The 23,707-nt window shown below is 42.2% G+C and overlaps 1 protein-coding gene across 1 annotated transcript in view; it reads right to left on the reverse strand.

Annotated features, from left to right (window-relative positions):
* The window catches only part of prkcz (protein kinase C, zeta), a 377,802-nt gene that overhangs the window by 12,721 nt on the left and 341,374 nt on the right, over window positions 1-23,707 (reverse strand). The window contains exon 17 of the mRNA XM_067970242.1: window positions 22,961-23,076. Coding sequence (XP_067826343.1) covers window positions 22,961-23,076 — 116 coding nt within the window. The remainder of the gene's footprint in view (window positions 1-22,960; window positions 23,077-23,707) is intronic.

The following is a 23,707-nucleotide window of genomic DNA, read 5'->3' on the forward strand; positions in this document are numbered from 1 at the left end:
CCTCCAAACCTCCACCCCAACTTTGGACTCAGAAAATGAGAACTTTTATGTGTCTAAAAATGGGCCTTTTCTGACTGCCACTCACCTTCCTCTCAATACCCAGCTCGCCTTCCTGCTCGCCGTCCAACTCTCCTTCACCCAAATTAAGCCCTCACTCATCCTGTTTGCTATAGTTTGTCCCCATCTCCTTCTCAGAAATCTCATCTTATCATGAAACCCATCACCTGCTCTCCTTTGATCCCCTTCCGTTCCAGCACTCTACCAACCAACTTCACTGACTCACCCTATGCTCGCCAACACCATCACCCTAATTCTATCATTCAGCATTGTCCCTAACTCCTTCAAGACTGCACTTTTCACCCATGTCGTCAAGAAACGCACGCTCAACCCCTCCATTCTCTTCAACTATCACCTTGTCTTCCTTTTTTCCCCAAAGTTCTCGTCCTGGAATTTCTCTGGCTATGACTTCATCAATCTTTCTACTGCCACCTCAGCATATCGCTTGACTCTAAGCTGAACTTTCTCCCCTACATTCACTCCATTACCAAGACTGCTTTCTTTCACCTTCTCAACATAGCTCTGCCCCTATCTAGTAAAGGGAGATAAACAATAACAACTTGCATTTATATAGCACCTTTAACTTGGAAAATATCATAAGGCCTTTCATAGAGGCTTATTAAAAAATAAATTAAAAATAAAGCCACAAAAAAAGCCAAAAGCATTTTGGGTTTTAAAAATATGGGGTTAGAGTACAAAAACAAGGAGGTAATGATGGATCTATAACAAGGCAATGATTAGTCCACAGTTAAAGTACTATGTGCAGTTTTGTGGGTCCCATTAAATAAAAACATCAAAGCTATAGAGGGTGTACAACAAAGTTTCACCAAGATGATGCCAGGGATGGAAAACTGTGGTTATGAGGAGAGACTTGAGAGACTGAGACTATATCTAACTGAGCAGAGAAGGATAAGATTTAATAAACATTTTTAAAATTATGAAGGGTTCTGATGGAGTGAATAGGGAACAACTATTTCCTCTGTTTGGAGAGTCACTGCCGAAGGATTATCAATTTAAAATGATCACTAAGAAGGAGAGGAAAGAGGGAGAGGAAAGAGGTTAGGAGAAATTTCTCATACAGAATGTTGTTAAGAGCATGGAATGCTTTGCCACAGAGAGTAGTTGAGGCCAAGATCATTGCATATTTAAAGGGAGGAGTAGATAAACGTTTCTAGCAGAGGAAGATATAGGCTTTGGGATGATAACAGGGTAGTGGGATTAGTTTTGGACTTCTCCAGCAAAGAGCTGACATAGATATAATGAGCTGAATGGCCTTCTTCCATGGGGTAAACTTCTACGGTTCTATCCACCATTGCCACTAAAATCCTAATCTATTTCATCACTAGAAGACACAACTTCTGTAATGTTCTCCTAGCTCGTCTTCGCATCTTGCCCCTCACAAGTTAAAACCAATTCATGCACAGCAGCTCATGTTCTTACTACTATAAAATTCTGAACTCTCATTACCCCAACCTTTCCGAGCTCCACCAGCTCCCTGTGCCCCAACAAATTGACTTGAAAATTCTTGCTCTCAGTTTCAAATAACTCTATGGTCTTAATGCCCCCTACCTTGGTGACTTTCTCCAACTTTAATTGTCCACACATGCTCCTCTAACATAGGCTACTCCTTTCCCCCTGCTCCCTCTATTTAATCGCTGATGACTTTGTTTAGCCACCTTGCTCCAGTCCTCTGGAACTTTTTGCCTAGTTCCTTCTAACTTGCCGCCTCCAATATTGCATTGATTTAGAAAGACTGTTTAAGGTATCCCTTAAACACAATAGAAATCAAAGGATGTTATTGTGCAGAGTGCAGTTGTTCAAGCCTGAATTTAGGCTGTATCCACCCATGTGCAGGAGGGAAACAGCCTTGTACAATGCAAACTGGAACAAATTGTACTCTAAATATTAAAAATAGCTATGCAACACATCCTTACAGTATGAGAGATTTGGTGCAACTAGAATCCGTTCAGTAATTTCTGATGCTCGGGTAATGCTGTACAGATAAAAACCAAAATTTTAAACTGTATGAAAGTCAAATACATGATATGGAATAGTATTTTTAAGATAAGTAACAATAGTGGGAAATGGAATGTCAGCCATTCCTGACTCAGGTACAGCACAGGTTGGATGCAGTTTTAACCTCCCTATACAACGCTTATCAAATAATCAAATATGCCAATACCCCATATAAAAAGGAGTACCTATTTCCAACAATAGCTATCCTGGTTACCCCTGTGAATGACACTAATTATTGCCAAATGGAAGGGTTTACACCGTACACAGTTGGTAAAACCCTTCTCAGAGGCAGAACCAGTAATATTTCTCACAAGTGAAGAATTCATAGAATTTTAATAATAGAGATAATTTACAGCTAATGGCTCAGCTAATGTGCTACTAAGTCCTGCAGACTTGGAAGGATCCAGGTCCCATCAGTGCAAAGTTAGCTGATCTCCGTTGCACATTCGTAGACTTGCGACATTTCTGGGTTAGGGAGAGGGGGGAAAAAAAAGTCAGGGTTCCCTCTTCTGATTGCTATCCAGTGCTGGAAAATGCTCATATGGGCATTGGGCAAGGACAGATTGGGATCAGCTGTGATACCCTCCAAGGAAAAAATATCCTGCCGACACAGTCTCTCTAGGCTGGTAGATGAAGTGGAGATGCCGGTGATGGACTGGGGTTAACAATTGTAAACAATTTTACAACACCATGTTATAGTCCAACGATTTTATTTTTAATCCCACAAGCTTTCGGGGGCTTTCCCCTTCCTCAGGCGGTGTGGAGATGACAATTTCGAATCCTTCGCATTTTAAGATCACATAACAAAGCCTTTGTTATGTGATCTTAAAATGCGAAGGATTCGAAATTGTCATCTCCACACCGCCTGAGGAAGGGGAAAGCCCCCGAAAGCTTGTGGGATTAAAAATAAAATCGTTGGACTATAACTTGGTGTTGTAAAATTGTTTACAACTGGTAGATGAAGAATAATCTATTAGCCAAGATACCAGATTGTGCCTGAAACCTATGGAACAGAGAGAATGGTTTAATAAAAGGGAAATTGTTTCCTGCTGTATCATTCTTTGCTGTGACACTCCCAAGAATTGAATAACCTGCTGACAGAATGGCCACTCGGGTGAGGTACTGGAGGGTAACTGCTGCCGTGGAACATACTCCAGCAACAGTCAGTCTCTGCAGTAGAGGATGGGAGAAATTTTGGGGGAAAAAAAACACAAATTAAAGTCAAGCTGCTGTCTTCCATGGAAGCCTCAATTTTTTTTTTGCCCTGGACTCATCCGCTGAGATCTGGATTGCATCTACCCAAACTAATTTCATTTAACATCTATCAGAGACACGAGACGAGACAAGCTGTCTGGCCTAAATCTGAAGTGCTCAATTTTTTGCAGGATATTTGCTTGAATTCAGATTGAGATGAAAACATTTCATTTACAGTAATGATCTGGCAGCAACACAAAACACAGATGATTAAAAATACACACAAGCAGATAAGCGGCCATTTCTCATGTCATAAATTTTAGCTAAATCCTGATAAAGACAACTGGTTTGCCAAGCAATTACATGCATGGATCGATGATCACAACAGGATATCTATAGATTGCAGTATTTTCACCACAGCCAGTTACATTTTTCATTCTGAATCTGAATTGTACTGAAAACCGAAACTCTAAAATCCGAGAAACTTAAGTGTGTATGTTAAGATTTTTTTTGTGCCGATTTTCTCCTCTGGCCTCGAGTATTGGCTCCTTTCTGCGGTAGAGTTCCACTGCTGCCCTCTGGTACTTCACCCATTTCTCACGTGTTGGCCTAGACCAGGACTGTCCACAAGCTTTCAATTTTTAAAAAATTTGTTCTTGGGATGTGGGCGATGCAGGCAAGATCATATTTATTGTCCGTCCCAGTTGCCTTGAGAAGGTGGTAGTGGGCCTTCTCCTTGAACCACTGTAGTCCTGTAGTGATGATGCTCCCACAATGGTGTTAAATAGGGAATTTCAGGATGTTGACCCAGCAAAGGTGAAGGAACTATTATATATATCCATGTCATGATGGTGAATGACTTGTAGGAGAACTTGGAAGTGGTGATGTTCTTACGACATTGCTGCTTGTCCTTCTCAATGGTAGAGGTCACAGGAAGGAAGGTGCTCTCACAGTAACCGTGGTGAGTTGCCGCAGTGCATTCTGTAGATTGTACAAACTGCAGCCAAAGTGCGGTGTTGGGGGGATGGATATTGAGGCCAGTGGCAGGGATATTGATCAAGTGAATTGCCCTGTCCTGGATGGTGTCGAGTGTTGTTGTGGCTGCACCCATCCAGCTGAGCAGTGAGTATTCCATCACATTTGAACCTTGTAGATGGTGGATAGACTTTGAGGGGTTGTGAGTTGAGCCACTTGGCGCAGCCTCTGCCCTGCTCTTGTAGCCATGATGTTAATACAGCTGGCCCAGTTAAGCTTCTGGCCATTAGTGACCAAAGATATTGATGGTGCCACTGAAGGACCAATGAAGGGGAGATGGGCTCAGCTTTCTCCTGTTTGAGATAGTCATTACCTGGCACTATGTGGTGAAATTGTTAGCTGCCACTTGTCAGCCCAAGCCTGGATACTATCCAGGTTCTGCTGAAGGATACTTTAGTACTCTCCACAGTAATGCAAGGTGGCTTTCACTTCTCTTCACTGGTCTCTGGTTGCCAACTAGGAAATTTAGGTGAGAAAAACAGGCCATTAGAGGCCCACATATCAGAATTTTAAAAGCTGGTAACAGAGCTATGGAACAATTTTAATTCTGACTAAAGAACACTTGAAAAAATTAAATTAGTCAAGAAAAAAAAAAATCTCTGCCGTTTCTTCTCAAATCATAGATACCACTAATGAAATTAACACCTGATTTAGAGAAAGTCTCAATACGGCACCAGCGTCTCAGGTGCAGTACAATGACAGCACTAAAAAGAGCTGGGAGACGCAATGCTGCACTTTTTTTTATTCATTCATGGGATGTGGGCGTCGCTGGCGAGGCCAGCATTTATAGCTCATCCCTAATTGCTCGAGAAGATGGTGGTGAGCCGCATTCTTGAGCTGCTGCAGTCCGTGTGGTGAAGGTTCTCCCACAGTGCTGTTAGGTAGGGAATTCCAGGATTTTGACCCAGTGACGATGAAGGATATATTTCCAAGTCAGGATGGTGTGTGACTTGGAGGGGAACGTGCAGGTGGTGTTGTTCCCACGTGCCTGCTGCTCTTGTCCTTCTAGGTGGTAGACGTCGCGGGTTTGGGAGGTGCTGTCGAAGAAGCCTTGGCGAGTTGCTGCAGTGCATCCTGTGGATGGTACGCACTGCAGCCACAGTGCACCGGTGGTGAAGGGAGTGAATGTTCAGGATGGTGGATTGGGTGCCAATCAAGCGGGCTGCTTTGTCCTGGATGGTGTTGAGTTTCTTGAGTGTTGTTGGAGCTGCACTCATCCAGGCAAGTGGAGAGTATTCCATCACACTCCTGCCTTGTGCCTTGTAGATGGTGGAAAGGCTTTGGGGAGTCAGGAGTTGAGTCACTCGCCGCAGAATACCCAGCCTCTGACCTGCTCTTGTAGCCACAGTATTTATATGGCTGGTCCAGTTAAGTTTCTGGTCAATGGTGACCCCCAGGATGTTGATGGTGGGGCATTCGGCAATGGTAATGCCGAATGTCAAGGGGAGGTGGTTAGACTCTCTCTTGTTGGAGATGGTCATTGCCCGGTGCGAATGTTACTTGCCACTTATCAGCCCAAGCCTGGATGTTGTCCAGGTCTTGCTGATGTGGGCACAGACTGCTTCATTGTCTAAGGTGTTGCGAATGGAACTGAACACTGTGCAATCATCAGCGAACATCCCCATTTCTGACCTTGTGATGGAGGGAAGGTCATTGATGAAGCAGCTGAAGATGGTTGGGCCGAGGACACTGCCCCGAGGAACTCCTGCAGCAATGTCTGGGGCAGAGATGATGGCCTCCAACAACCACTACCATCTTCCTTTGTGCTAGGTATGACTCCAGCCACTGGAGAGTTTTCCCCGATTCCCATTGACTTCAATTTTACTAAGGCTGCTTGGTGCCACACTCGGTCAAATGCTGCCTTGATGTCAAGGGCAGTCACTCTCACCTCACCTCTGGAATTCAGCTCTTTTGTCCACGTTTTGACCAAGGCTGTAATGAGGTCTGGAGCAGAGTGGTCCTGGCAGAACCCAAACTGAGCATCAGTGAGCAGGTTATTGGTGAGTAAGTGCTGCTTGATAGCACACGACGACACCTTCCATCACTTTGCTGATGATTGAGAGTAGACTGATGGGGTGGTAATTGGCCGGATTGGATTTGTCCTGCTTTTTGTGGACAGGACATACCTGGGCAATTTTCCACATTGTCTGGTAGATGTGAGTGTTGTAGCTGTACTGGAACAGTTTGGCTAGAGGCACAGCTAGTTCTGGAGCACAAGTCTTCAGCACTACAGCCGGCATGTTGTCGGGGCCCATAGCCTTTGCTGTATCCAATGCACTCAGTCGTTTCTTGATATCACGTGGAGTGAATCAAATTGGCTGAAGACTGGCTTCTGTGATGGTGGGGATATCGGGAGGAGACCGAGATGGATCATCCACTCGGCACTTCTGGCTGAAGATGGTTGCAAACGCTTCAGCCTTGTCTTTTGCACTCACGTGCTGGACTCCGCTATCATTGAGGATTGGGATGTTTACAGAGCCTCCTCCTCCTGTTAGTTGTTTAATAGTCCACCACCATTCACGACTGGATGTGGCAGGACTGCAGAGCTTTGATCTGATCCGTTGGTTGTGGAATCGCTTAGCTCTGTCAATAGCATGTTGCTTCCGCTGTTTAGCATGCATGTAGTCCTGAGTTGTAGCACCTCATTTTTAGGTACGCCTGGTGCTGCTCCTGGCATGCTCTTCTACAGTCCTCATTGAACCAGGGTTGATCCCCTGGCTTGTTGGTAATGGTAGAGTGAGGAAAATGCCGGGCCATGAGGTTACAGATTGTGCTGGAATACAATTCTGCTGCTGCTGATGGCCCACAGCGTCTCATGGATGTCCAGTTTTGAGACGTTAGATCTGATCTGAATCTATCCCAATCAGCACAGTGATAGTGCCACACAACACGTTGGATGGTGTCCTCAGTGCGAAGACAGGACTTAGTCTCCACGAGGACTGTGCGGTGGTCACTCCTACCAATACTGTCATGGACAGATGCATCTGCGACAGGTAGAGATCGGTGAGGACGAGGTCAAGTAAGTTTTCCCCTCTTATTGGTTCGCTCACACCTGCCGCAGGCCCAGTCTGGCAGCTATGTCCTTCAGGACTTGGCCAGCTCGGTCAGTAGTGGTGCTACCGAGCCACACTTGGTGATGGACACTTAAGTCCCCCACCCAGAGTACATTCTGTGCCCTTACTACCCTCAGTGCTTCCTCCAAGTGGTGTTCAACATGGAGGAGGACTGATTCATCAGCTGAGGGAGGGTGGTAGGTGGTAATCAGCAGGAGGTTTCCTTGCCCATGTTTGACCTGGTGCAGTTAGATTTCATGGGGTCCAGAGTCAATGTTGAGGACTCCCAGGGCCACTCCCTCCTGATTGTATATCACTGTACCACCATCTCTGGTCGGTCTGTCCTGCCGGTGGGACAGAACATAGCCAGGGATGGTGATGGAAGAGTCTGGGACATTGGCTGAAAGGTATGATTCTGAGTATGGCTGTGTCAGGCTGTTGCTTGACTAGTCTGTGAGACAGCTCTCCCAATTTTGACACAAGTCCCCAGATGTTAGTGAGGAGGACTTTGCAGGGTTGACTGGGCTTGGTTTGCCTTTGTCGTGTCCGGTGTCTAGTGATCCGATGCCGGGTGGTCCATCCGGTTTTATTCTTATTATGACTTTTTTTTTAAAGCGAGATTGTACAACTGAGTGGCTTGCTCGGCCATCTCAGAAGGCAATTAAGAATCAATCACATTGCTGTGGGTCTGGAGTCACATGTAGGCCAGACCAGGTGAGATCGGCAAGTTTCCTTCCCTAAAGGGCATTAGTGAACCAGATGGGTTTTTACGACAATCTGGTATTTTCATGGCCACCATTACTGATACTAGTATTTTAATTCCAGATTTTATTTAATTAATTGAATTTAATTAATTGAATTTAAATTCCCCTGCTGCCGTGGCGGGATTTGAACTCATGACTCCAGATTATTAGTCCAGGCCTCTGGATTACTTGAGCGTATTGTCTTGGCTGACACTCCACTGCAGTATTTGGGCAGTGCTGCATTGTGGAAGGTGCTGTCCTTTGGATGAGCTGTTAGACCGAGGTCCTGTCTGCCCTCTCAGGTGGACGTAAAAGATCCCATGGTACTACTTGAAGATGATATGGGGAGTTCTCTCGTTGTCCTGGCCAACATTGATCCTTCAATCAACACCACTAAAAAAGTTGAATTCATCATTTATCTCTTTGCTGTTTGTGGGAACTTGCTGTGGGCTAATTGACTGCCGTGTTTATAACAGTGACTGCACTTCAAAAGTAGTTCATTGGTTGTGAAGCGCTATGGGACGTCCTGAGGTTGTGAAAGGTGCTACATAAATGTAAGTTCTTTCTTTCTCTGAGTGAGCGGAACTGGGTGAAATGAAATATATATAATTCTATATAAATTTATTTTGCTCTAACAGAGTCTGGGTGCTTAATATATTACCTGCAACCCAAAGATGTCATACCAGCATCAGCAAGACCTTGTTACGGTCCATCTCGACAGTAAATTTTTGACTTATTAGCTTAGTTGCCTACTGTCAAACACATTGATGTACCACTATGTTATGCCATAGAGTTTGTATCTGTTCTTCACAAAAGTTCTGAATGTTGGCTGGGCTGTTTAAAAAGGCATACTGAGTAAAGGCCAGATGCTTCACCTGCATCAGAGAGGGAGGATCATGCTAGGTCGAGTTCAAGCACCTCCCAGTGCCTGGTTACACAGAGGCATTGACAGTTAGGAGGATATCACCTACATAAGTAGCAAAATAATGGATTTAAAAAAAAACAAGTATTATTTGAATAACTGAACACCTACAAAAAATGCTGAAAAGCTTGTGTGTGGGAATGAAAGAGGAGGAAAAAATATTGTTTCATAGAATATTATAGCACTGAAACAGACCATTTCATCTATCAGGTCTGTGCTGGTGTTTTTCTTCATATGACCCCCTTAATCTAATTCCACTCTCCTGGTCACTTCCCTTATCCTCTAATATTCCTTTTTCCAAGTAATGAATTCCCTTTTAAAAATAATTGACGGACTCTGTTTCAACAAAGGTTTGTGTAAGGAATTTTTTTCTAACCCACTCTTTAATTATTCTTATCATTATGTTAAATTTGTGTCTTCTGGTTACCGTCTTGTTGGCCAATGGAAATCTGTTTACTTCATCAATATGCTGAAGAGTTCAATCGGATCACCATTTGGCCTTCCAGCTGAACAGCTTTCACTGTTACCCAAGATTTCAACATTACGTGCATACTGGAGAAAGGTCCACACTACCACAACACAACAGAACTTCAGGACTTGATACACAAAGGGTTAAATTAAAATTACTTAATTCACTTCTGAGCTTGCTCTGTGGCTAGAATTTTCACCCATGTGTAAACATGATAAAATGTTGTTTGAGTGCTTGGAGCCATGCAATGGGAATGTGACATCTCCGACACTCGCATTGAAATGCCAAGAGAAAGCCAAAGCGCTGTATTTCAACACTGCATTTTTCTGCCCTATATTTGATGCCAAGTAACATGCTTTTATTTAATATGCTAGCAAACTTGGGAGGAAACTAGTTTCCTGACTTTAAAAAAAAACTATGCCATTGATTCGGTCAGTCAATAAGAAATGTCTTAGCTTGCAGAAATTGAAGTCTTTTTTAAAGAAGATCTTTCTCAACTAAGGACAAGGACAGGGGACTAATTCATCTCTAGCAGGCAGCTTAGAAGTGAATGTGGTAGGTGCTTTGTTCAGCAGCCAAGTGTGGACATCTGTGAAATAAAGGCCAATCTGCCTCACTGCTTCCTGTAAATCATTAAACTGAGAGAAGCAATCTGTAGCCCAGAGAGCTTCTTTCTGATGTGTACTACCCTCACAGCAGAGATTAAGAACTAAAAAAGAGCACATTCTTAATGATGGTGGGAAGCTTTATTTTTTATTAACCCTCTAGGTTTCTAAACTGTGTTTGGAGTTAGAGAAGATTTCCGTGTCAGCATTCTCATCCAAATGAATGCACATAGTTTGAAAGGAGAAAAGTGTGTGTAGGTGCATTGTGAGGAATAACTGTGGTAGAGAATTGAATGTTTTACGATTTTGGGCCCAGCAACTATATAATGTATTCCTAAATCAGATATAAGATAGGCCAAACGTGATGCAAAGTTCTCCTTGGACGATGTAGTTAAAAAAAGGCAAAGAAAATGGCATTAAAACTGAAGAGGCATTCCGACCTGCTGCTTCTAAAGGACCATGGATTTCCCCATAAACGACTCAATTCCTTAACTGGTTGCAGTCCATACACTATTATTCGATTGTTCTAAGGGGCAGGCCTTCACATTCCAGCATATGTCCTTCAATACAAATACTTACCCAGGAACCAATCCATCCTACCAGCTAAGTAAATAAATCCTGTGAGGGTTAACAAAAAAAACATGCACATGGGGACATTCCTTAAAAAACAAGGATATTCTGTGGAACAGTCCACCAGAATAAAACTGGGTACTGCCACTGAACATGCCTCATGTATCCAAATACTAAGTCTTGATTATTGCTCCCCAAGGGCTCAGTAATCTTACTAAATGAACAAATACGGACCAAAAATGTCTCAAATCTGACCTCCGTTCCGTGCAAAGTTAGCTGGGGGCATTGGGATGTTACAATTTGCCTCAACATCTCTCGGTTAGGGAGCAAGGAGAAAAAAAAAGCAACTGAGAATTTAGACTTCCAATTACTATCCATTAATCCCTGTTATAAGGGACTTGTGTGCATAGGTGAGGCGGGAAGTGAGTCAAATAGCATGTTGATACTCACCATCAAGAATAACACATTAATAATAACCAGTTGGGAACCAATGGATACCCCAGCAACAAATCAACATCTATGGTGGGAGGCAGATGGGGGTAATGGTGTGTAGAAGTCACACCACAACAATATAGGACAGGCTCAATGAACTAGCTGGTCTTTTCCCAGACTTTGTATTTGTCTGCTCATAGAAGTAGTTGTACAAAAAGGTTAAGATTTCCCCCTATGAAAGCAGGTTCTGTTAATTGTATAATGACATGGGTAATCTAGCAGTCCATAAATGTAATCTCACCAATGTATGAGCCTTTTTGAGGGCGAGCCTCCTTCTCAAGATATTTTCTTATCTTTCCATTTTGTGGCTTTTTTCGTGTCACCCAATTATTGCGAGCTAACATGCTCCCAGGCCTTTGCTAATACAACCAAAGATGACTCCTTTCATCCCTGTTGGAGTATGCATTGGGCCCCAAGTCCCAGAATTATCTTTGTCACTCTTCCATACCCCCCATTTAAATTATAATCTTCACCACTCCCCCCACATAAACTTTGTACATATTTCCCTTCGGTCTAAACAATACAACAAATTGTGAACGTGGAACATAAGTGATGGAAAGTTGAAAAGAAGTGTCACAACTGATGCTTAATTGTAGTCATATTGTCATTATTTTCAAAAGAATACACGTGCCTGCTTTGCAGCTGGACAGTCAAAGTATTGCTATTTTACAGTATTTCAATTGTCATTTTCTGAAACAGTGAAGAAAACATTTATAACTTCTATCTGCAAGAGAAGCTACATGTTTTCAGAACGACAAGGTAAGAAATCCAAATAAGTACCTTTTGATCGCTTAATATGAGGTGTATACTCTCTTCCAGTAGGGACATACCCCACTCTCCTAAGCAGAGAGAATTTAGGTACAGGCTGGCAAGAGCCCAAGCTTACGGACAGTCACGTGCAGGGTACTGCTGAAGTTTAACCAGCTAAAACCATGCAGAGGGCTCTGGTAACTTTCCTGCTATTTGCCTAACTAGGACCACCCTACCTGTTACGGCATTAGCTTGTAAGGTTATTTGGAGCTCCCATCAATGCGCCAAGTTGGCTAGTCAATCATTAACTGTATTCTGGAGTACTACAGAGCTATTTAGGCTCAGGTATCAGATTACTAAGTCTAAGACATGTTGTCTTGGAGCCAACTTGACCCAAAGAGACTTTGTTTATTTCTCCCCTAAAAGAGGATAGTCACTAGTTGGTTATTAAATAACCGACAAACACAGGTTTAACCCCTCTCTAGGCAGACAGCAAATACCAAGGACTCCTTCTGAGTGGGACGGTGAGCAGCATGACTCACCATGAAATCAAAGAATGCATTTCCACTATTTTACTGACTGCAGCAATGAATGCACTTCATACCCCATTGAACGGGCTCCACTAGTTGGAGCCTAATGAAGGTAGGCACTGAATCCTGGATATATGAGCACATGTTTACATACCTGATGTCCAGATAACAACATCCAAAAACTGTCAAGGTTTCTAAATCAGCTATCAGCGCAATGTAATGATCTATGAAGCAGAGCTTCCCATGTGCTAGCCACCTTGATTTCCTAGATGTTCATGTCCAAAGCCAAGTACCAGACTTAATTGGCACCAATTGGTCTTCATGTACACAAAAGGCAAAGATACATGCTGCTGAGCGCCCAACTGCCTGCCAGAGTGCTGAGTGACAGGTCAGTGCAGGCCGGCTCCCTCCCTCTCTCCCTTTAAAAGTTTCTCTTTTTGTCACAATTCCACCTGACAGCTTGGTCCTGGATCTTGCACATGGCACTTCCATCGTGTGCTTCAGAGCTCTGAATCACTTCCTATTGTTTGTGGGGTTAGCATCTTTCTTGATGCAATTTCACTGCTACAAAATAATTTTTAAACATTCAATGTAGTTGGCACACAATGTTTATACTGAAGCTTAAGCAGTTATGGTATCTGAATCCCCAAATCCTTCAGGGCTATGAGGTGAAAGTGGAGCAGTGGGATTAGTTTTGGATTTCTCAAAGAACCAGCAGACACAATGGCCAAATGGCCTCGTTCTGTACTGCAAACTTCCATGGTCTAAATCTCAAGAGAAATGTTTATTCTTGTGTATAACTACCAGGATTCAATTTGCGGTCTGTGCTGATTTAGCTTATCTCAGTCAGGCAGAAATTGGGGAGCTAAAATTGGCCTTAGTGTCCATGGGCTGCGGGGGAAGAGAGATAATTGGTAACCCTGCTATTCATTGTCAGCCAGTGAGTCCTGCTGGAAAGCACACTTCTGTGGAGGTTAGGAAGAAACAGGATCAGGTTTGGCATGAATACCCTCTAGGATTGGACAGCCCGCTGACACTTAACCATCTAGGCTCACACATGCATAATGGCCAATTGGGCAGGGTACCAGATAGCTGCAGAACACTTGGAACCATACCCCAGCAAGGGTCAGCACCTTAGAGAGAGAATTGGCATCTATATATAACTAAAAGAAAGAAATATCTTATTTTGCGATTATTTTTCTTATAGTTGTGCTGCTAGATTCACATTTCAAAGTTCTATGACTTGAAGCTATATTGGAATGTTGGTTTTGTGACAAAATACTTTGACAGTCAATTACAGTAAAATTTACAGCTTTGTATACACTACATCCATTATTCCAGCCCAGAAGTGTTGGATATGAATGTAAAATATGATCCTTTTAAAACTACAATATATTTTTGTCCATAATTCAACTAGGGAGCTGTCAAGAATTATCAATGTTTTGACAAATGGCACTACCCGGGGTGGAGGAGGAGGAACATTGAAGGAGTCAATGTGCTGGACATTGTCTAAATTAAAAACTGGATCCAGGATTGAGTCTTGCAATTTAACATTTAATTATATTGCCTGTAAGGGGGAATGAAGGAGATAGATGGAATGAAAGGAGCAAAGATACTAATTTATTTGTGCTATTATTGAAAGATGATTTTTTGGAAACAGAATCTAAAAATGTAAATAAGGATATTGTACATGTCCTGCTGACTCTGCTTATTCAGCTCTTTCGATGATTTTAGCATTTTCAGTTGGCTCAGGAATGTGCATACCAGGATTTTATGTGAAGCTTAATCTGGGAGAATTGCATTAGAGCTGCTCGAGTGATAAGTGTTTGAGAGTTCTGGTTTCTGAAATGCTGCTGCATTTCTTAAATCATCAATCTTTCAGTCTTCAGATACAGACCTTCCACAATGTTATGCAGGGGTGGCTATTTTTCCTCCTCTTTGTACAATCAGTAGCATAAAAATTACGTACAGCTTGAGTCAACTGTAATGAAGGCATATAATCCCACAAATGTAATTTTTTTCTCCCCTCCTCTGGCTCTTGTTGGGGTATGGTCTCACAGGCATTGGCAGCCTCCATTACGTTGCTGAATTGGCCATATTTCATGTGTGAGCCTAGGCAGGGAGTGTCAGCCTTCAGAAGTGAGAAATGAGCGATTATCTCCTCCCTAACCTGCGTTGCTGGTGCCAATTGTTAGCCATGCTGAGATCATCTAATTCAGTGAATTTGAAAATCAAACTTGGCACCTTTTGATGCAGGTCTTATCCTTTATGAAAGTGACCACAGACCATTTTAGGATTATTTTCAGTGCCTGGTTATTATTTTCTGTCCTCCCCCTTTTGTGGTTTCCCATGCCATGCAACCATGCCCAACTGTACTGATAGGTGATCTACTCACTGGCGCTTAGATCAAGATGCACAAGTGTTTTTTTTTAAAAGAAAGGAATTATCTCCTACCCTCCTCTAATAAAACATTGATTTCTTGATGGAATACAATCTATATGCACCCATTGCCCTCTGGTATCTCACCTAAGTTGACATTATTCAAGTGTGAGCCTTGACTGTGAGTGTCGGTAAGTTATTCAATTATGGGGGGGGGGGCATTACAGCAGAACCCGATCTTGACCTCACCCGCTGTCCATACATATGCACTTTTGAGTAGGGATCACCAGATAGTGATCAGGAACGGGACTCCTGGCTGATTTTCCCCTGCCTAACTAAGAGGTTCCAAAGCCAACTGTAGTGTCCCTATCGTTGATGTTCTGTGCTGAGTTCAGTTAATCCAGCACAGACCAGGAAACAAAACTGAGACCTTCTGGATCTGGATAGTTCAACTACTCTTTGAATAAACTGCTGAATCAGTTTTTTTGGAATTTGATGGTAAGTTCACTGAGAAAAGTGTTAATAACTGTATCTTCAGTTCCCTTAACACTGTGGGGCTCAGCAATTTCTCTAAGGCAGTTCTCAGATTCAGCACATTTTAACAAAACATTCCAAAAAAAGTTGAAATAAGTGTTAAGGTTAATGATAATTGTTGGATTTCTATGAAGTGTGCTTATAATGAGACTCTCCAAGTACAAAATCTCATTTCATACTTGGAAATGTGCAATTTGTGATAAGAAACCCAAGGCTAAAATGTTTGCTCTGTTAAAACAATGAAACTTCAAATACCTTGCTATATAGATGTGATGCTTATCTGACCTGGCTATACAACAATAAGGTAGGAATAAGAAAAGGCCATTCAGCTCATTTAATTTCGTCTAATTACTAAGTACCTCAATGACATAATGAGTACCTGGCACCATACAGAGCTGCAAAGAACAGGAATGGCCCATGTTGAATTCCAGCCAGGGCAACTGGAGGAGGGCTACATTTGGTATCTGAGTCCCTGTGCTGAGGAAGGCGGCTGCAATAATCCAAAATTCTTGTTCATGATCATTATCCACTGACCTGGCTTGCATATGCTTGGTCTTTGGGTTAGAACAGGATCAGGCTTGCTGTGATTGGCACCCATGGTACGGTAGCCCGCTAACACAATCAAGACTTGCACATGAAGAATGGGCACTTGGGTGAGGTATAAGGTGGCTCACATAAATCAACAAGTACTGGAGAGAAGGGGAGAAAAATTGTGCTAATGAGTACATGTCTGAAATTTGAAAAAGGTGAGAGTCCAGTGGCTCTCTCAACGAATCAGTGGATTATCCCGCAGTGAGCCAGAGAGACCAGGAAGATCCAAGGTTCAATCCCTGGTCTGTGCTGAGTAAACTGATTCCCCCAGGTGGCAGTAGGAGTACTATGACTGGCCTCAGTGTCCCTGGATTAAGATGATGGAAAAAAAAACAGCCAGGGTTCCCACTTCTGACTGCTAGCTGGTGATCTCTACTGGAACTGCATGCAAAATCCATGTTCCTGCCCCTGAGCTATGATAACAGAATTGCACACGTGAACTTTCAGAAAGAACATCATCTGACTTAGTTGAGATGCCTCCTACAATCAAACAGCCTGCCTACACTCACCTTCATGGTGCCTGTAGAACTGTATGCCAGGAGAGGAAGGAAAAATAATTGGAAGAGAAAGGGGGGGAAAAAGAAATCACCATATCAACCATTAGTATTGTCTTAGGCGATTATGCTAAATGTAAATAAATGAACAAACTTGTCAGGAATAAGTTGTTTCCATCCTTCCACCCCCCAGATATGTAACCCCTCTGTGACCAACAAAGTCAATGAACCCATCTGGAAAAATCAAACCTTTTAGGAAATTCAGTGCTAATTACATCCCACTTGTGTATTTTTGACATCTGGCACAGTATAGTAGTTATACAGTAAAATGTGCCAGAAAAATTAATATTTTAAAAATAAACAAACATAAATCATCTAAGGATTGCCCCCCCCCCACACTCCTGAACAAATTTCCTAGAAAAAAGTAATGCACACCAACAATGAAAACAAAGTTTATAAATTCAGTTCCTAAAAATTGCCATAAAGTAGTGGGGCACAACTGTTTTTCACTACAGAGATGAAGCAAAGTGCAGCTCTTAGCAGTTAATATTACATAGAACCACAATTATATGCCATAATGGAAGGGGGCCCAGGTGGTACATAAACAGAGGTCTTCCAATTGCTGTTCTGCCTTTGAATGCTGTCTGTTCCCCATCCACCCACCATAATCCTCTCCTTCAGCATTTATTTCCATTGCTCCTAGATCAGCTCACACTGTAACAGCTGATCTGCTGGCTCTCAGTTCCCTCAATCACTGACTTGCGACTCCAGCCACCAAACCCTAACGGACATGAGCGCACTGGCCAAAAACCTGCCCTTGATACCAACCGTGCCTCTCCCCTGCTAAGCAGGACAGTGCTAAAAGTAGTGATCCTGTCAGCAGCCTCCGCAATATCACAATATTGATATAAACTTTCATAGCGCTAGCTAATCAAGGTGCCACTGTAAAAGATCAGATATTTCAGGCTACATTATCCCTTAATGGCATCACCACCACCACCACACTGCAATGGCCTTTGGCATCTTACCAGTGTTGGGAGAACAAATCATGGATAATCATTGCCTAGTTGCAATTTTTTGCTTTTAAAAACAGGTGTATTTATAAAGGAAGAAAAACAACGGAAAAGTGGCTTATCAATATGCTACTTTTGGTTAGTAATGGACACAGCTGGATGTATGCCCTTACTGCAGCAGGGTTCCAGCTGCATGTATTCAAGCCTATTGGAGCTAGGCATCCCCTCCCCCAACTCCTCATCAAAACAGTACTGAACTAAGACATTAGCAAGGCTAAAGGTCACAGTGTGTTGTATCTATTTTGTCTCCTTTAATGTGTTGTGTCTGTTCTCACTTCTCCGGCAGAAAAGCATCGTAAGCCAGCTGTAAAGCTTCATTATGATATCCCTAATGAATATCTTTAATAAACATGAGCTGATTCATTTTAGTGGCATCGTGTTTTGTACTGCACAAAATGCTTGTAGGAGGAGATGTAGGACACCTTTTCCACCTACAAAGCAATCTACAGTAATCACTGGAAAGAAACCATTATTCTTCAGAGGTCTTACAGTTATGTAAGGGAAAAAGCTGCAACAACCCCCTCAACACTAACACCGTGATGCATTGCATCTCCTCACTTCAATATACAACAACTCATAATATGCCATCTATTGCTTATGGTTTGTTCTATAATGGACAAAACTATATGGGGCACCTTTTGTACATGCTTCCTTACTGCCTCGAAAAACTACTATAGAAAGGTTCTAATGTTACCACTCAAAATTACTATATTATTTTAAAGTTATCATTGTTATCTTACTCTATTGGTTATGATGAAACAACATTTTTTTTTGCTGTGGCTCTAGCTTGTTTTCTGGAAGGGCACAATATTGTTAAAGGTATGTATAGCATTTTCCTCTTTCCCCCCACCAACTTTCTTCTCTCCTGAAGTTGCTACTCATGCTGGAATATAATTCCATAGATGCCAGCTGTCCTCCAGTATTTCATTCAAGTGGCCATTCTTCGTGTGCGAGTCTAGGCAGTCAATTCTGCAGGCTTCAATAAATAAACCATTAGACAATTCCTTTTCATTTGGTTTGTAAGAGCCATGAGGTCATCACAGCCAAGCTCCATCCAATCCTCATTCGATACCCACACTTTTCTAGCAACAGGTCAATGGATACCAACCAGGAACAGGAACCCTAACTAATTTTTTTCACCTCCCAAGCCCAGGGATGCTGAGGCCAATTGCCAACACCCTACGGCAGCCCCAGCTAAAGTTAGTTGACTCAGCACAGAACATGGATGGAAGATGTGACCTTACTGAGCTACGTGGCTTCGTTCTACAACAGGCACTGTACTTACAAAGTGCTATTAGGCAGCATGTTCAGTATTTCGAACACTAGTGAATTGTGAAAATAGTGCAATTATGAAGAAAACTTTTTATGTCCTCAGTCTGCTGACATTATGGTCTGAGCAGAACTGAAACGGTAGAGCGGGTTCCTTTTCTGTACAGCAACTAACGGTACATTTCAAAACCTGCACACGTTTATTTGGACCTACCAACACAGGAAGCTATAAATTTATATTAGCTCCATTGTTCCCTGCTGGATCAATCTGTATATGGGGCTTTGATGGCCTACGAACGTGTTCCTACTTAAAGGTTTTTCTTTTTTACGATTTCCTCCTGGGGTAAGTGTCTATTCTTCATGTGTGACCCTTGATAATGAATGAATGTGGCTGATCATTCAATGGTGCAGCAAGCAGCACCACAGAGCTTGATCCTGTCCTCACAATCATTTTCTAGAGGGGGTCACAGAATAACAACCATGAGTGGGAACCCTCGATTTTTTTCCTTGCTTGCCCAGGATACTGAGTCTAATTAGAACACCCGAAACACTCTCCCCTTGAAAGGGATTTGCAAAATGGCAGTCATTTATCTCTGGACATAAGAGAGAGGCAGCTTGTATCTGTGGGGTGTAGAAGTAGCTTCTGTGCTTATCATAAGCCCCATTAAAGTTAATTCAAAAACTTAAATCGAGAAATCAGTTTAAAACTATATAAGAGTGCACTTGCAGAGATAAACAGAATTAGATTTGTAGATCAACATTATAGAATTTTTCTTTCCATTGAAACACTCCTCAACTCACTTGCACCTGTGCTGCTCATAAGTCACCTGCTCAATTCACTCACGGAAACAAAATAATTTAACACAGGATCCGCATGGATTACCCTCTAAGCTCCACTACGTTATTGCACTAATGACTCAACCAGCTTCAAAAACAAGACTTGTAAACTCAGAGCGGGGAAAGATAATGAAAATCTACCTATCTATATATTAAAAATCATACATCTGCACACAACTCCGATCAATTTTTTCTATTTTAAATTCCTATGTCCACATTTACAATGGAAACTGCCTATCTAAACTTGTCATGCTGTAATTAAAGCATGATTAACAATCAATGGCCCTGCTATATTTCCTTTCAGAATGTCTGCTCACTTGCGAACAAGGCCCTTGCCCTCTACAACCCTATTGTGGCTAATCATACCGACATCCTAGCTTTAAACGAAACTTTGATCACTGGGGCAACATCTTGCCCCTTACTGAAGCCTCCACACATGTTTATACTATGTATCAGCTGGGTTGGTGATGTTGCCTTTACCATCAATGCACATCATCTCCTCCTTCGAGCATCTCATCCCATTCCATCTCTCTCACTTCTTTAAAATAGTCATCTATCTCTCCCTCTTCCCAAGCTCCATCTGAGTTTCTCCCTAAGATATCCTAAGTGACTCTTCATCCCTAATAATGTCAATCTTCATCTCAGCTCCTCTTGCCCTCTCCTATGAAATCGCCATCTTCGTGTCTTCTATATAAACTTTCTTACCCAAATTCACAGCCACTTGATCTCTGTCAAGGCCACTTTCGACTACTTCCTTCCATTCCTTACTAACCATGTTCTCCACCCTTCCTTATATATCCTGGAATCCCTCCAATTAGGATTTTGCCCCTCCCTCAGCATCAAAACAGCCCAAATCAAAGTGACAAACAACATTATTTGTGACCATGGTGCATTATCCCTCCCCAACTTTTCTGCAGCCTTCAACTTGGTCAACCACATCATCCTCCAACACCACCTCTCCTCCATTATCCAGCTCTGTGGGACTGGCCTTGCTTAGTTCCACTCTTACCTATCCAATTGTAGCTAGAGCATCTCTAGCAATGGCTTTTCTTCCCATTCCCACACTGTCACCTCTGGAGTTCCCCAAGGAAAAATCCTGGGTCCTCTCATTTACATACTTCCCCATGGCAATCTCATCCACAGATATGGGGTCCACCACTTCTCTCGAGCCCTTCACTGCTGGTGATGATATCCTGTCTTGGATGAACTGTAACTTTCTCCAACTAAACACTAAGAAGAATGAAGCTATCGTCTCCAGCCTCTGCTACAAATTCCATACCCTCACCACCAACTCCATTCCTCTCCCTGGCCATTGCCTCATGCTGAACCAGACTGTCCAAAACCTTGGTGTCTTGTTCAACCCTGAGCTGAGCTTCTGACCCCATATTTTTTCCATCACAAATACCACCTACTTCTACCTCCCTAACATTGCCTGCTTCTACTCCCACCTCAGCCGATCTCCTGCTAAAACCCTCATCAATGCCTTTGTGACCTCCAGTTCTACTGCTCAATTGCTCTTCTGGCTGCCCTCCCATCCTCTACCCTCCATAAATTTCAGCTCATCCAAAACTCTATTACCCATATCCTATTCTGCACCAAGTCCCTGTCAGCCATCATCCCATCCTCAAGGAACTATATTTGCTCCCCATCCCCCAAATTTAAAATTTTCATCCTTGTCCTTAAAATCCTACATGCCTTGCCCCTCGCAATGTCTGTGACCTCGTCTTTCCCAAAATCCCCCACAGTCTTTAGGGCAACTAATGTGGCCATGCCAGCATTGACTACATCATGTGAACAAATGAAAAATACTCTTTGTTCCTCTCACCCTTTGCCCAACCATCGGTGGTCCCACCATTGGCAGCCGTGTTTTCAGCTGCTTAGGTCACTGGAATTCCCTTCCACCTTTCCTCCTCCAAGACCCTTCTTGAAACCCAACTCTTTGTCCAAACTTTTTGATATCTGTGTTACTAATCTCACCACCTTTGGCTCATTGTCAGTCTTTCCTCTTGCCTCTGTGAAGCACCTTGGGATGTTTTTCTATGTTAAAGGCACTGTATAAATGCAAGTTGCTGTTGTTGACATTCATGGTCCAGGCTCAAATATGAAGAATGGATACTTGATTGAGGTATCGGCAGGCTGCTGGTATCCATTGAACTACACTCTACCAAGAGATGGTGCTTTCAGGAAAAAAATTGGGAAAAAGTCTTTAAGCAGGGATAGGTTCATTGGCTGTCTCAGCCGCAAATAGAAACTGATTCAGCAGCAAGCAATGGAGTTATTATAAATTTTTAGCATCTTGACTCAATACAGGAAGTGCAAACAAATATGGAAATGTATTCCAAAATGTACCACCAGTCTGTCGGTGCCAAGACATAGTGTCATGTCTCAGCTTTCTGATTGGTTTGGTTCAGTGTAGTGTCACGTCTAAACTTCCTCACTGGTTCAACACTTCATTGACAGGGGTATCAAGGAATAAGAAAGGAGATGTGGCAGAGGGATAACCAATGCTTAAACTATCTGACTGGTTTGATCGGTTTCATGACAGGCTCACTGACTAATAAGGTTGCAGATGTTAGAGGTTTAATCAATGGTGATGGGCGAGGCCACTTCCAAGTTTTTTTCAGCTGCCGCTACAGTACTGGAAATTAACAGATTTCAGGCAGCAAGATATTAAACTTGAACAGGGAATTACAGACTTAAATACCTATTATTGAACTCAGTGTGTCAACAGTCTAATGAAATTTTGAAATAAAATGAAACTACATTGTCATGTCTGAGTTCCAGAGGCTAAAAAGACCTAGGACTACATTTATTAAAATATACCCCCATGTAGATCTCTCAGGTATCAACTGCTAATATGTGTTGAATATAAAAATTTTAAATTTTGTCTGTGAGCAATGTCACAGAAGATATAATACTTAATTTACTTAAACTGCTGACCGCTCTAAAGAGGAGAAATATGAAGTGATATATGCAGTATAAAAGTTGAAAGCAACTTATTATGAAAGGCTGCAAGAAGCACGTCACACGCACTGTCTTATGCAAATGAACTGTGGAAAATATGCAGTTATAAGCATAAAGCTGAGCTTTTAGCAATGGCATTTATAAAAACTATCATATCTAACACCTTTAGTATTTATACATTCTACCAACATATTAATTTTACTTTTTATGTAACAGTTTATTTATTCAGCAAACACTATGAATTCAAATTGTTTGATTTGGCTCGTGATACGATGACATGAAACCTTTTAGTAAAATACATGCATAATTCTAAAGCTCCCAAAAGGCAATGAGTAATGATGAAGGTTTAAAAATGTCCAAAATATACAGATGTATATACTCACTCATCATCCGGTGTGAGCTGTACAGGTTCACTTGTAAACTGAGTGTCGAAGTTTTCCAAACCGTAGTCATCGGTGATCTGTGGCTTAAATGGAGGAGTCACCTGCTTCTTCTCCAACTGAGAAAAAAACAAGACCAAGTCAGAACGGGGCTAAGTTACACACAGATCAGAGGAAGATTGAAAAATTCAATTCAAAATATACAAGTTATTATACATTTTCCAGCACACTGTAAAATACTCCAGGGGCCATTGAAATTTAACCTCAACAGCTCTGATGAACGATGTCAACAAATCTGACATCCTCTCCAATAGAAAAAAAAAGAACATAAAAAAGGGCCAAGGATGAGAAAAAGCCACAGCCCATCAAGTTTGTCCCTCCAGTATTCCAACTGTACATCATGCTGCCAAACAGAATCAATTTGTTGCACCACTGTGGGCAGAAGCACACTTTGGGTGACCACTGACAAACATTGCAAAAATGAAGTTCAGTCCATGGTTTGGAGATGGAGTATAGTTGTAAACAAATGCCCAGAAAATTGCTGAAATGGCCAACAGTTGTTAAATAGCCCAAAGCAGAGGGTATTATTGCACACATAACTCTTGAGGAAAGTTTATCAAAATGTAGCCTGAAAATTGCTGAGTGTTTTTTTCTCACTCAAATTGTATCCTCGAATTAAGTGCCTTAATTTTTTTTTTAAAAAGGAACATCTTTTGGTTTTTGGTGCATGCTCAAATTGCCTATGATTTA

This window comes from Heptranchias perlo, chromosome 32, assembly GCF_035084215.1.
Source record: "Heptranchias perlo isolate sHepPer1 chromosome 32, sHepPer1.hap1, whole genome shotgun sequence".
NCBI lineage: Eukaryota > Metazoa > Chordata > Chondrichthyes > Hexanchiformes > Hexanchidae > Heptranchias > Heptranchias perlo.